At 38.9% G+C, this 15,848-nt stretch overlaps 1 protein-coding gene across 2 annotated transcripts in view; it reads right to left on the reverse strand.

Annotated features, from left to right (window-relative positions):
• The window catches only part of LOC145764555 (uncharacterized), a 30,166-nt gene extending 14,534 nt beyond the window's left edge, over window positions 1-15,632 (reverse strand). For both annotated transcript variants that reach the window (XM_082576179.1, XM_082576178.1), the window contains exons 1-9: window positions 15,495-15,632; window positions 15,130-15,194; window positions 12,342-12,385; window positions 8,513-8,571; window positions 7,325-7,444; window positions 3,872-4,022; window positions 2,174-2,227; window positions 1,614-1,724; window positions 1,009-1,109 (exon numbers count right to left, since the gene is read on the reverse strand). In XM_082576179.1, the coding sequence (XP_082432305.1) occupies window positions 1,009-1,109; window positions 1,614-1,724; window positions 2,174-2,227; window positions 3,872-4,022; window positions 7,325-7,444; window positions 8,513-8,571; window positions 12,342-12,385; window positions 15,130-15,194; window positions 15,495-15,544 (755 nt within the window). In that variant the 5' untranslated portion in view covers window positions 15,545-15,632. The remainder of the gene's footprint in view (window positions 1-1,008; window positions 1,110-1,613; window positions 1,725-2,173; window positions 2,228-3,871; window positions 4,023-7,324; window positions 7,445-8,512; window positions 8,572-12,341; window positions 12,386-15,129; window positions 15,195-15,494) is intronic.
• Window positions 15,633-15,848: the final 216 nt, after the last annotated feature.

The following is a 15,848-nucleotide window of genomic DNA, read 5'->3' on the forward strand; positions in this document are numbered from 1 at the left end:
CTGACAAATAAGTAGATTTAATATCGACTGAATTGATTCAACGTCTGCAGGCGTTGAATCAACGTGAAAAGAAGCTAATTAATTGCATTACAGTTTTGATGCAAATCAAAGCAATCGTCACGCTCCATTCCGCACGAATGACGAACCAATAGCGAAGTCAGATGACAAATGGTGGAATACCCCACGCTTGGACAATGCAAATAATATCATTAGTTTGTTTCTAACCGACGTCATAAAGGAAAGTTGATGCAGCACGAACCCAGCAGTTCAGACAAACATTGACGAGTTTTAAATTGATCCAGCACAAACTATGACGTCACAAATCAAAGAACAACTTCTGTTTCGGACTAGGAACTTGAACGAGCCTACATTGAATTAGTTGAAAGCTCCAAATAGTGAAAAGATTGAAAACGGCGTTCACACACGAATAAATAATTTGGCTGCAGGCAACTACTTCAAGAAAGATTTTTGTGACGTAACAACAAACATTGTTTGATTTGATACTTGGCGAACACTTGACTTTTAATCGCTGCACTGAACCAAGCTCATACAAAACTTCCATAAGTTTTCTTTAGATAAAGCAAGAAGTCACAAAAAAATTACAAACTGACACACTTCAGTCGTTTCCATCCACCAGCCAAAAGGCACATTGTTTCAAAACTAATCACAATACAACATATAGCTAGAGCAAGACTTCTAGAGCAAGACAGACAGAAAACTTCTCTTTTTTTGGCACAATGTTAATAGAAAAAATATGATGTTTATTAATTTATAAATAAAAAGCAAGCAAAATTTTGGATTGGAAAATTTAGTTGAAATTGTTAAAAGAACAGAAAATTTTCGAGCGAATGTTAAATTCATTAAAGTTTTTACCTCACCATAATGAAAGTTCTTAACCAGTATATAAATGACGATCATGCCAATTGCCAATTCATAAAAGAATTGACCGCGTTATTTATGACAAACTTTCTATTGCACGACACTAAAGATGGCCTTACTTGTACTTACAAGCAGTAGTCCAACAAATGTGGGGGCATGACAGGGATGAAGATATGCTGCCAGTGTAACGGCCTCAACAACGCCTCTGCACTGTGCATCGAAGATGTCAGCTGGAAACGATTGTTACGTTACAATGCTGTCAATTGTCACGTTTCTTCAACTTCATTCAAAGTGAAAACAAAAATTATTATTCAACTTTTGCCAGTGGCTGATAAATCGAGTCGATAGAACAAACGACGTCCCTTTGCTTTCATAAGCTTCAGCTAATCAACTAAGGGTGAAAATAACCAGTCAAATTTGAAGCTTGCACGTTAGCATGGCCTGTGCTGTACATATAAGTCGCTATGGCTTTAACACACACCGCTGAGCAGCTGGTAGATCAGGAGAAAAGGTAAATCGTGTGTGAAACTATCAAAGCAGTGGTTTTAAATTATACTGCAAGTTTTCGTGTCAACAAGCAGGACAACTGTAGTTCATCGTCACATCCAGGCTGCTTAGGTGCCGGAGACATACAGCACTCAGTTCAATAACTATAGTATCACATAGCCAAAGGCGCTTTACCGCTGTTTGGTGCATTATGACACAACAATGAAAGCAGATAACGACCAACTTACAATGCTGAGCCGATCGGAAGTGAAGATAACTCGACGCTCGAACAGAAGGTTCGCGAATATCTCCATCATGAAGCCCGCGTTAGCCGCCGTGTAGTATTCCGACAAGTTCCGCTAAACACAAAACGACAGCGCTACAGTTACTGTCCCAAAGGAACAAACAGAAGGACTTTAAAAGATATGGGAAATGCTTTGTTGGACTTGCGAACAAGCAAGCCATTTGTAGAATGACAAAGGTTGTAACAGGATTTAACAAACATAAGGAACTTCTTTTCATTAGAAATTTCTTTTCACAGTAGAGCCAAGCCAGGGGTTTTCAACCTGAGTGTGACTTTACTGAAGCAGGAAAGATAACTTGCATGAAATACACGAAATCTGATGGAAAATCTACTTGGCGCAACTTCATCTTTAAAAACTCACAAGAGGGAAAACAGCAGTAAAAAGATTGACAACTGTTGGGTTAGGCGGTGATAACGTAAGCGGTAAATTGTTTTCCACCTTTGCAATGCCATACCACCGTACGTTTCACTGCATAGCCTGGTCTTGCTGACAACACAACTTACATTTGCTGGTATAGAAGGGAGAGCGTTGGAATCCGGGGTTTGGAAAGCGAGGGTCTGAACACAGAATAGAAAACTTTGATTAGTTAAAATCTAAATCATTAAACACACATCAGAGTAGTTCGCACTTCTATGTTGCATGAAAGTCATTGAACTACCAAGTGGACAGCCAATGAATGACAAATATGAACTCAGGCTTCTAAGCTAATTTATTTTCCGGTGACCAAGCATGGCCTACTAGAGCTTGTTACAAGTGTTTAAAATTTGCAAGTTTCGGAGGCCATTTAACGACTTCTGGGCGGTCATAGCCGCCGGGAGCTTAAAGACCTGCAACTATTCTAAAACAGTAATATGGATCAGCCTCCATTTGCACCGGTTGCAGTCAACAAGCAGGTTTCAAACAATTGTGTTGATTCATTCAAACCGAGATTAAAAACAAACGTTGACAGGAATAAATATAACTGCAAATAAAAATAAACGTATAAGTAATAAATCGAAACCTTGCTCTGCCTGCTGAGGAGAAAGTTATAGCTGACTTTCAAACACAAGGCGATCGTAAAATACTAAAGTTTTATTACAAAGTAGACCAGGTGGTACCGCACAACACTGCGGTTTTCTATGTTGAAGTTATTATTTGAGCTATTGGATGCAACCGAGGAACATGGCGAGAAGACAACAAGGTACAGATATTTCTATTCACAATAAAAAGATCAATTCAACAAAATGAAAGCAATAAAAGCATGGAATAGAAGTGAAGCATTGTAAGAAACGCAACGAGCGAGAGGTCATCTTAGTAAGTAGCTTTGGGACATCGGACACAAACGGCGATGCTTTGCTGTTGTTGAGAAGGATTTCCTCGAAAAAAGCCCTAAAACGTAAAAACTAAACTTGCTATAAAATAAATTATCGCGTTCCTTTGGTGACTGAAAGCTCACAAGATGTTGAGATTGCATGGAATGATAAGATGTTGAATATGATAATGTTTGCAGTCACCAGAAGAACGAAAGATATTTTACAATCAAATGCCTGGTGAACAGACTCATTCTGTAAAAACTAGACATATGTTTCAATTACTTTTGCTCATAAGAGTTACTTTTACGATGAGCAGCGGCACCCACTGACTGTGCACTTCATTGCTAATCCACACACACACAAATTTTCAAACTCAATTGCGAATAACCAACGAAAACACAGAAGGCATTGTTGACCTGTATTTTGAGGTCCGATGCAATGAGCCGGTCGTAAGCTCAGGAAATGTCGCCACAATGAGTCACAACAGCAGGTACACCGAGTGACGTAACACAGGTAGCGACGAAAAGAGCCCACGCCAGCAAGTCTGTTCAAAACTAATTTCATTTTCCATTTTTATATCAGTAACGTAGCCGAGGCAAACAGGAACGTACCGCCCGGTAATGCTACGCTGGCTGTCTGTGATGAAGGGTTGTTGATGAAATAGAAATATTGTTCATGAGATCAAATCTTGCACTCTTGCAGCTTGAAAACAAGACCACAAAATCTAACCAGAAATCTCAACTTTTTGCATTGATTCAGTATCAGCAGATATAAAATCAAAGCAAAAAGAGGCTGATTTGCTGCAATTGCTGGCTCTCCAACAGAAGCAGCAGCAAAAAACAAATTGCAATGCTTGAAAAAGGCTTCGAGATTATTTTGCGAACGAAGACTCATTTCAACCCGACCCACCGCACTGATATGAATCTTTTCTTCAGACTTTGGGACGTCCTGCTGCATCAGCTCCAGCAACATCGTTTCCAAGGTCTCACCGTTCGACTGCGACGATAGCTCATGTGTGTAGTTGAGGATTTTATAGAAGATTTCAAACCAGGGTACAAAGCTGAAAATACAAAAGTTTATGAAATAGTGTTTGACACGCTGCTTTTGTAAGAAAATACACAAATTGATAGTAAAAATTAGGGCATTCCTTTGTACACGCAAGTTATGGATTCGTCTTTACATACTGGCTGATGCAGTGAGCGACACGCAATGCTTGGGGCTGGTGTTATGATCAGCGCTCGCGGGAATGTACTGGACAGCTGTTATATAGTCATAGGCGTTGAAATAGGGTGGGCCGGGTGGGCGGCACCCACCCTGCCGTGAAACGAGGGTGGGCAAAATATGTTTCGCCCACCCAGCTTTCATGACACTCATGAAGTATTCGTTAAAATTATTTCCGTTTTAGTTAAACGCTGAATTGTCCAACCAACTCCAGCGCAACTTCTTGTTTTACGCTTTGTCTCTCGCTAGGTATCCGACAGAACAAAGCAATTCCGCAACAACGCTGCATTGAAAAAAGGCGGTACTCACTGCATTGTTGTTGCCACGGCAACTGCTACACGCTGGAAATTCCTGGCGAGAGAAAGCCGCGTTTGATATTTTCTCCGAATGGTCTCACTTTCGTTACGTCACAATCAAACTTCAGTTCCGGGTCAGCGTAAGGGAATATGAATATGACATCATAATGAACATGACAATAAAATAACCGATACAAACTAAAGACGTACTGAAACAATCGCTTTTTACAAATCTTTCCTCACAAACTTGTTGCTGGATATAAATTGGAGTACCGCGCGATGTTTGTCATTTCATTATTGAAAAGTTAAACATGAAGCAAAGTCAAACATCTATTCGCGTATTCTTAAAACCAGCTTCCAAAAGGCGTCGAGATAATAACGCTGAAGAAGCCAAGTCCAGCACGAATGAACGTAGAGATGACATTGATGAAGAAAGCAGTGCTTCAAGGATGGACAGTGGTGAAGTCAATGACTCAGGCAATGCACCGGTAGTTGTAGAAGACAGCATGAGCCATGGATCTCTGCCTGCTCCATTTGACGTTAGCATGCTGCCTGATCAGCTTCCGGCTCGGGAAAGTCGGGTGTTGCAAAGGAAGCTTTTTTCCAAATTCCAGTGGATGCGTCTTAACCCTGATGGTACTTGTTACTGTAGTCACCTGTCCGAACATTTTGCGGCAAATCCGAAGGTGCCACTTTAAAGATGGCAGGCCACGAGTCATGCGCTTTTGAGGTCGCAAAGGAAAACATAAAAGAAGTTTGTTTAGTTTAGCAGCGCTCATAAGATCGCAAGGGGTAAGAATCAAACCTATTAAAGCTTAATTGCTGCAGCGACGCTAAACGCAGTCTTTGTGAGAAAGACTAACCATTGCGAATTTGCGAACATTCTGGGTTTTTTTTTTCGCTGACACTTTTCGGTCATTTGTCCGAAATGACTTGAAAAAATTCGGTCATTTTTTATTTATTTCCGTCATTTTTTCTGAGGAAAATATTTCCTTTCAAGTAGCTGATACAAACCAAAATTTACACTTCCTGACTAGCTACAACATAGGCGCCAACTTTTTATGCTGTATTGACGATTGATACATAAAACAATAGATGAACTAGCGATCGGCAGCAGGACAACATTTTTTGAATGCAAACCGCAACAGCTTCGCGATAAATGATCACTAGAACGAGTAGGATGCTACAATTCTACACCAGACAAAATCTGTCATTTTTACATTGATTTAACGTCTGTAGACGTTGAATCAATGTAAAAATGACTCATTTTGCTGCCTGCGACATAGCAAAAATCTACCATTTTGTGTCGGTTCAATGTCATCAGATATTGAATGCACCCAAAAACAACATAATTTGCTACGTAGACGGAGCGTGCGTTTAGCTTTATGCGCTTGCAAACAGACTCGATGTTGCTTTCGAAAGTCGAAAACTCTGCAGTGAATTGTCGCGGCAATGAATCGCTCGCTGTGAAAATGAACTTGAAGTCTCGGCCCGAGGTAACCACTAACCAACGTAACAAGGGCTGGTACAAACCGCATGCGCACACGCTGCATAATCAACGGTGCACGGTCGTTTGGTCGACAGGACGTTTGGTCGACAAGACATTTGGTCGACAGGACGTTAGGTCGACAGAACGATTCATTTTTGGGTTAGGGTTAGGGTTAGAGTCAGGGTTAGATTAGGGTTATGGTTAGTTAACTAATCCTAACCCTAAAATAAATCGTTCTGTCGACCTAACGTCCTGTCGACCAAACGTCCTGTCGACCAAATGTCTGTCGACCAAACGTCCTGTCGACCAAATGACCGGGTACCATAATCAACACAACAACGGACTCGCGCAAACTGCATGGCGCACACACGACCGTTGCCATAGAAACCTGATCAAAGGCGGGGAATATGCACATTTTTTGTTTCATCTGCAACACGAAAACAGGTCAGTCATAAGTTGCGATATTGTAGTGAAAAGGGAGCTATAATCGAACGTCTCTCCGTAACTATTTTTAAAGAGCTGTTTACGGATGTCAGCAACTTCTAAATTTATTCAAGGTGACGTGCTGTTGAATTGATGTAAACGTGAATGATTTTACTTTCAACAGGTACATTTTCAAGCATATAATCAAGTTAGTATTTGCATTCCATTTTCAAGACATTGTCATTCCATTTACAGTATACCTTTTACTTTTTAGTAAACCTTTTCGTCTCGTGTTTCATGCTAATAAATCTAGTTCGTTGCTAAACTTTATGTTGTGCTTAGCTTAAAGAGTCGCAGTCCATCAACCGCTACTTTACGCAGACGCATGGCATGTGTTTGCTTAACCGAAGTGGTCGAGTTTATAATAATTAACGGTAGGTCGAACGTAGCGATAACTCCGGTCTCCGAGTGTGGCAATAAAAGCAATCCTAGTGTGACGACATACTGCAATTACGTCATCCATCTGCGTGACATTTTGCTGAATTTACGTTGCTGCTGATGAAACACGCTTTCGCCCCCACGGCCAAAAAAATAGTTAGGCGCCTATGAGCTACAACATTAGGTTTCGCTGAGAAACGTTGTCGTGTTTTATCTGAGAAAACTTTCTTCAACGTTCATCAGCGAAACTCAACCTTACAACACCCGAATTGACTATATATTTTTCGGACATTTTGACCGAATTGACTATATTTTTTTCGGACATTTTGCTAAAAAATCGGTCAATGACCGATAAATGACCGAAAAAAAAACCAGTCCAGCACAAAGGGTTAGTTCGATGTTATTGGGTTAGTTGGTTTATGGTTAGTTCGATGGTTAGTTACTATGTCAGTATGAAGTCAACTTTTTATGAAAATATCAACATAAACATAATACCTTAAAATACAGTAGCACTTCAAGCCTTCATTGGCGAGCTTGCAGAAGCCGAACCTGTGCTTTCCTTCGATGTCAGTTAATATGAAGGTGAAGTGGTCGGCCGAATCTTTGAAGGAAGACCTGAAACCCCCGCTTCATATGTTATGGGTTCAACTAAAAGTTGACAAGTTCCTAAAATCGTTTGAAAAACCAAACACCAAACACAAAACACAAAAACAAAAAACACGTTTTGTCGAATCAAAAGCTACAAATAACAGCTGTGTTACTCCATCGTGTAAATGAGGAACCAAAATTAGTTTAAATCATCCAACACATTATTTGAAAGCCATACAACTCTTTCTACTCTTTTATATATGTTATGGATTGCGCTACATCACTACTGCCTGCGACTGCAACATCTTCAGTCTGCCTAATAATGGAGTGTAAGGTCTGCGTGTTTTAGACGATAAAACCAAAGACTGGCTGCTCTCTACGCAGTCAGTGTAGTCGGGGAACATCGTGAATCTGGGGTGGTAAAAGGATAGACTTTCGGCCCCAGACCCTCATACGACGATTACCGCCTCAAATGATATTGCAATCCTTTTAATATGAAGGATTAGATAAAGGTTTTCATACAGTTCCAGTCAAGGACAACGACTGTAAAGTGTAGACAATAACAATTTACACGGCAACAATGCGGTGTCATGTTATAATGCAGTGCGCAATAGCAATGGCCATACAACCCACTGATGTGCTTAGGAAAATCTTATATCGTCGCATTTCACCACGCCGCACGCCATACACGTTTCCATGTGATACAATACAGTGCCACACAGAGCACTGACCTTTGCACTCGAATATATTGCAGGCACTAAACCACGGGTATTAATAAGCTCCACGCACTCAACAGTCAACAGGTATGGCCAAAGATCAGTTTTTGAATAATTCTACTTTGAAATCACATGTAAAAGTCCGCGTTAAGACATGCATTGTGATAATTCTAAAACTATTATGCTTCACCGGAAACTATCAGGAACAAAAAAACATTTAAAGTGTGAACAAAGAAAACCAAAAATGAAAATAGGCACTTTGTTTCCAGACAGCAGCATAGCGAATCAACAAGATATCATAATACGTAGGCTACTGCACTCCTGTAGTCTATACATATAGCATTCATTAACATAGCATTTATAAACATGTAATACTTACAGGGCGTCTGGGTTTGAGTCAAAAGGAAAACAAAATAGAAGTGACTGTTGAATGATTTCCTGAAATTAATGACAGGTCAAGTTGCACAACCAAGCAAAACTAACGAATTGGGTTCACTTAACAGTTAACATCAAAGAAAAGCCACGCAAGCTAATGATGCTATCATTATAGCGAATCGATTCTTTAATAAAATATGCCTAGAGATTAAATTGTTGTGCAAATGCCAGCATTAGATGAACGCAAAACCGCATTATTGAGCGGAAGTCACTTTTGAACGAAAAACACATTTGGCCCTACTTTTGTTTAAAACAGCAGAGTTTCTACATTTAGATTTATTAATAAAAACCATCCATTCTAGGAATGTGAGATCGTTTACAACTTTGTGCAATACTGAGTAAAACAGCAGGATGTGAAATACAAAATCACAGTTGGGGTTTCGCTCAATGTACCATATACACTTGCATAGGCGTCGATTTTTTCTTAGAAGAGAGGAATTCTGGGTGGGCGAGAGTTTTCAAACAGATTTCATTGAATGTGTATGATTGCAAATTCGCAATGGTTCAGTCTTCGAAATGAGCATATTTTTACTTCGGCAAAATCGTTGCCGAGGCCAAACGGCAAAATTTGAAATTGCCTCGGCAATTACTGTGAATATTTATTAGGAAAAGATTGTACTAAAACATGTAAAACGAGAAGCGAAAAATATACTAGAGTAGTCTATTACGAACGCATTGTTTGATTTGTTGTGATGTAATAATACCAAAAGTAGTGATAAAGCGAGCAACGCGATACGCACGCTGTTACGGTAATTCACGTTAAAAAACTCACCGGGAGGGGAAAGTAAGTTAATTTTGGGTTGATTCAACGTTCGAGTCAGCACAAATCGATTTAATTTTTCCGGCGGGTTATATTGCGTAACAACAATGCCCAATAAGAAATTTACGTTTGTTTTACATTAATTCGACATCTAGCGATGTTGAATTATCATAAAATAACGTTAATTACTCAACCAGGTACAGGTAACATATTAATAGCTCCCTGCGAGAAGATCGCCTCGATTTACGTAAGCTTATAAGCCAACATAATTTCGGCACAATTGGGACACTGCGAGCAACCCAAAGTTTGTTTGATGAACTAGTCAGAATCGGTATCATCAGATGCTATATCAGCTGGACGAGATAACGGAAAGCGAGGCGCAACAAGGAGTAGATGCTTACAATAATTTGACGTCTACTGGAGTTAAATCAATACAAATAGCAAGCCTTGATTCAACTTTTTTTTTCCGGCGGCCAAACGTGTCCGACTGAAGCAAGCTGTTCGGCGGCCAATCACAAGCACATGGCGGCCATCGGAACTTCGACACGCATCAACATACAGTCTTCGAAATTAGCACATTTTTACTTCGGCAGAAGCGAAAAATATACTAGAGTAGTCTATCACGACCGCACTGTTTGATTTGTTGTGATGTAACAATGCCAAAAGTAGCGATAAAGCGAGCTACAAGATACGCACGTGGCACGCTGTTGCAGGAATTCACGTTAAATAACTCACGGGGAAAAGTAAGTTAATTTTGGGTTGATTCAACGTTCGAGTCAGCACAAATCGATTTAATTTTTCCGCTCGGTTATATTGCGTAACAACAATGCTCAATAAGAAAGTTACGTTTGTTTTACATTAATTCGACATCTAGCAACGTTGAATTATCATAAAATAACGTCAATTGCTCAACCAGGTACAGGTAACAAATTAATAGCTCCCTGCGAGAAGATTGCCTCGATTTACGTATACACTAACATAATTTCGGCACAATTGGGATACTGCAAACAACACAAAGTCTGTTTGATAAAGAACTAGCTGTCAGAATCGGAATCATCAGATGCTGTATCGGAGCACGAGGTTGTCGCGTCATCACTGGAATCAGACACATCAAGAGGCTCATCGCTTGGCTGTAAATCTATACCATCTTTGCCGTTCGCAATGAAGCGTCCACGTTTTGCGGCTTTCGGGTTTTGATACCACTCCACAGGCCTCTTTATTTTTCATAAAGATCCATCAGGGTGTTGACTAGGAAACAAATCTATGCTGTGCCATAACGACTGGGAGGAATGTTTAACCCTAACGTTACAAGCGCTCGTGTGGCCTCGGCATTTGTATTGCCGACGCTAATGCGCCATTTGCCGACGCTAATTTCGAAGACTGAATTTATCGCATTAATAAGGTGTATTGTGGTGTCACTTGCATCCAGCTTATCGTGAGACATCAGCTGCTTGATCACTCAATAAGGTTAACAATTCAAGCATATACAGGGTGTATTGTGATTTATCGAGTGCTTTAACTCTTTTCTAGTCCTTTGTGATTATAAGTGGCAAAGTACTACTACTTTAATTTACAAGGCCGCTTGTGTAAAATTTTCTCGGAACTTCATGGCGGACAAATGCGGCCGACGGAAGGGCGAGACCCGGCGGACAATATGTCGGTTTTTGTAGGTTAATCGCGGCGATGGCCGCCTTCAGTTTCGAGGCCTGAATTATAGGGTGATATTTTTATAAAAGATTCTCCCAGCTGGGCACATGTCTAAGCGCCGGCGAAGTAGGAAGTAACCCAAATAAAACATCCAGCAATAGTAAGATTGAATCAACATTCTAGTCTGGTGTAGTCTAAGAAAACTAGTTTTTTCTTGTAATCTTGTTGTCCTTACAATCACCTCGGCAATTGCCGACGCTAATTTCGAAAAGTGTGGTTAGTCTTTCTCGCAAAGACTGCGTTTAGCGTCGCTGCAGCAATTAAGCTTTAATAGGTTGGATGTTGTCTTTCTTGCATCTTGCGATTTTATGAGCGCTGCTAAACTAAACAAACTTCTTTTATGTTTACCTTTGCGACCTAAAAAGCGCGTGACTCGTGACCTGTTATCTTTAAAGTGGCGCCTTCGGATTTGCGCATTTGTAAAAGCGATTGTTTTTAGTACGTCTTTAGTTTGTATCGGTTATTTTATTGTCATGTTCATCATGATGTCATATTCACATTCCCTTACGCTGACCGGGAACTGAAGTTTGATTGTGACGTAACGAAAGTGAGACCATTCGGAGAAAAGATCAAATTGCCGACGCAAATTTGGAGAAAAGATCAAACGTGGCTTTCTCTCACCAGGAATTGCCAACTGTGGCAGTTGCCGTAGCAACAACAATGCAGTGCGTACCGCCGTTTTTCCACGCAGCGTTGTTACGGAATTGCTTTGTTCTGTCGGATACCTAGCGAGAGACATAGCGAAAAACAAGAAGTTGCGCTGCAGTTGGTTGGATAGTCCAACGTTTAAGAAAAACGAAAATAGTTGTAACGAATACTTCATAAGTGGCATGAAAACAGGGTGGGCGAAACATATTTTGCCCACCCTCGTTTCACGGCAGGGTGGGCGTCGCCCACCCTGCCCACCCTATTTCGACGCCTATGTACACTTGTTCATAACACGTTTTATAGCTACATGTGAATTATTCCATATTATAAGCTTTGCATTTAAGAAATAAGTAAAACAATGAAAACTACCAATACTACAAAAAAGTGCTCAATGCTAAGCAAAAAAACAAAGCAAATTAAATCAAATTATCCTTATAAAATTATTATTATATATTATTAAATTAGATGATCCGTTAGGTGAAACAATTTGTAAAGGCTTCAGATAGTAATAACTATATTTGATTTAAGAAATAAGTATATTCTACATATATATTGAACATTTAAAATTATATAAATCCCAGAAATTTTTCGTTTAAAAATTGAACATTGGCAGTGGACGGCATGATGGGCTAGTCAATTATAATATATTAGGACTTACTGTATCATCAAAATCTGGTGGATATTTGTAGTCCGCGGTGGGTTCTGAAACACAAAACACAAGAAAATGGTGAGAATAACAGTGACAAAAGAATAAACTTTTTAAACTTGTAATAATATATATACCTTGTTAAAATATCATATACCTGCCAATGTTAAACATCTTGGTATAATTAATTAAACGAATAGCAGGTAAAGTTGCACAATTGGGCAAGCCACAAAATTACTTCCACTATAAAGCAAAATATTAAGTTAATTTTCACAGAAACCTCTTCAACTTAAATAAACAGGGCTAGAGTGAACACCTTGAGAGGCGATAAAGCCAGAAAAGAAAACACTTCAAAAATTTTCCAGACAAACCTTGGATTGTCAAGTTTCAAACAGATTTATGAACTCTAAGATTTGCCAGTAAGATTATTCATCGGTCATAAGAACATTTACACAACAGTGATGGCATGCATAGAATTATAGTTCAATTTGGTACAGCAGTTCAAGAGTGCACATGTGTAAATATAAAGCAACAACCATCAATTTATACTAATTCAGAAGAGCAGTTTTAAAATGACTAAACTACTTTCCTTATGCAAACATAATATGCATTTGTCATCTTTCCTCAGAGTAGAAAGGAACACATCACATTCAGTGGATAAGCTATTAATGAATGAACAGAATGATATGACTCATAACAACAACTCTATTCATCACAAGACAAACGATTCTGGGTTTGTCCTGCCAAACGTAATAAAGCATCATACTCAAAACTGTTCGTTGGACTGTGGAAAGGTTAAAGATACCAATCTAGACATGCAGATACTGTAGTTCTTTCTGTATTGACATTAGCTATCTTTTCCTGCTTTTCAATTTTCAACTATGCATCTCCAGGTTTATAAAGGTCTTGGCTTTGTATTGGCACAAAACCTTCAAAACATACGGTATTAAACCTTTTGCAAATCTACAAGACCTCGAAAAAGAAAACACCACACATCTTGTCAGACATGCCACACGTCCAATGTGCCATCCTGATTTTGGATACTGGACACTGAACAGTCATTTATGGCAGTGCTTCCCAACCTTTTTTCAGTTTGCAACCCACTTTTAATGCAAGTTTTATTGTGCGACCCACAATGAGACATGCCATCTTTATTATGGCATCTTTCTTTACTACTGTGCACTGGCGTACGTACTGAAATAGTTAATGCGACACAACGCATCTAATTGTTGCATATTTGTTACATTGTTGCCTAATTGTTACGTAATCATAATGCAATAATGCCCAAACTAATAGAAAACAGGGTGCACAATTCATGAAAATGGAAAGTAAACAAATGAAGTGAAGATGAGAGTAGCGATGGCCAAGGCGCAGTACCGGTACTGTTCAAGTCCAAACTGCGGCTTGTGAGATCCATAGCTTATTAGTAGCCTAATGCCGGTATTTTTTAGAAAATTTTAACATTCAATAACATTTAGAAATGCTTCGCGGCCCACCTGAAATAGCTTTGCTACCCGGGTCTGCTACTATTCGACGAGCTCCCTATTCGGCGAGAGCCTTTTTCGGTGAGTGCCCTTTTTGGCGAGTGCTCTATTCGGCAAGTTTTTGAAATTTTATTTTTGAAAGGAAATTATCGGGTACCGTAGAATAATTATAATTGCCGTTTTTACATCGTTAAACGTTGAAATCGTGCAGAAATAAATAAAAATAAAATGTTTGAACTATTAAATTAAAATTCGTTATGTCAGTTCAGTTGTTTTTATTTCTGACCATCATATGAAAAACAATACACGTCAACATAGCATCAAGTAGGCTATGATGATGTCATAATACCAAAGCAATGACTGCACAATACTAACAATTTTAAAAGAATTCATACAACAGCCGAAAAAAATAATACAAATTCTGATTAATTTTTTATTCAAAACTAAACTTATAATTATAAATGTATTAGTTGGCACTGCCCTAATAATGTGAACAAATATTCTACTTTTCATATTCACTTCATCAAAGTATAACAAGCATAAAAGACAATAATTCAAGGGTCATATGGCAACACTCAAATGATGCAAGTTGCATGAAACACGTTGCAGCTACAACACGTTACATATCTATGATGTACCATGATACACCATAACAGATATATATATAGCAGTTTAGCAATAAAATTGTAAGAAGGCACCATGTTGTTGCATCAACTGAAATCATCAAAACCAAATCATCCTTCATCAGAATGTGAGTGTGGTGCCACTGAACAGACCGCAGACCATGTCATCCACCACTGCCTAATCCACCGGCCTCCACACGGTGCGCATGGTCTGAGGGTCCTGGACGACGAGACAGCTGAGTGGCTGAAGATTTCCTGCCCTCCAATCTAGCCTGGAAAGATCGCTCATACGCCATCAATCATTCAATGTTTGATTGGAAGAGTGGCTTAGAAGTGGCCAAAACTAACATCTAGCAAATGCCAGAGAATAGGAAACGCTGGTTAGTTGTTACGTCAATAACAATTCACAAGTGTGAGTGGAAAAGCAGCATTAGTTTTAAAAGGCGAGTAAAAAGAAAAATGAATCAAAGAGTGTTGTTATACAGTATAAAACTACTTACTCTAAAAAGTGTAACCAAGGTTCATAAATCTTTGAACATGTACGAGAGATACGTGTAAGAGATAACAGTAACGAAGGTGTATAATACTTTGAAGCAACAATTCACAAGTAAAAGTTTGAAGCTTGTTCGGTGAGACGGTGAACACTATCTGTCACTAAAAAATAGAAGATTAAATGACAATCAATCAGCTTACCTGCATCAGCTCCTACTGGCCGACTTACAATGAGAAAACAATCAAAGATCTTTGTGACATTGCCTCTGCACATAAACAAAAACATTCTCAATACTGCAACGATTTGTAAGTGCAATGTTTTGTAAATAAAAATACTTTAAGCCAAACGAATGATAAAAATGTAAAACATTTGTACAAATCGGCCAAGACAAAGAATTTTTCCTCACTCAAATACCTCCAAAATTAAAATATACTTTGTTGAACTTTTAAGCATTATGCCTAAATGCTAAAATTTAAATGACGATGCTTGAACAGCTTATGGACAATTGGACATGTACAATAGGCTATACATTACAATTAGTACCATGCATGTTGCAAGATCTCACCTCAATCTGGATCCAGAACTGTTTTCACAAGTGACCTTTTCCTTTGCCATTTCTTATAGTTTAAAACCTTTTATTATATATTATAGCATCAAAACCAAACCATCCAAAACAGTAACTTCTTAGTTTTCTAAAAACATTTGTCTATAAACTACCACTAGGTACCTGAAAGCTGTAAAATAAAAAAGTAAAATAAACATGCTCAAATTCCATTACTGGCTCATGTTATAAAATAATGGGGTCGAAAACCAGTATTGCAGTCAAACAATAACAAAATAAATTCAAACGTTTTTGGCAAAAGCAAAAACAGCCATCACCATGCTTTGAACATTAAGTTTGTTTTAACAAAAAAAAACC

Source organism: Aplidium turbinatum, chromosome 2 (genome assembly GCF_918807975.1).
Source record: "Aplidium turbinatum chromosome 2, kaAplTurb1.1, whole genome shotgun sequence".
Taxonomy (NCBI): Eukaryota; Metazoa; Chordata; class Ascidiacea; order Aplousobranchia; family Polyclinidae; genus Aplidium; species Aplidium turbinatum.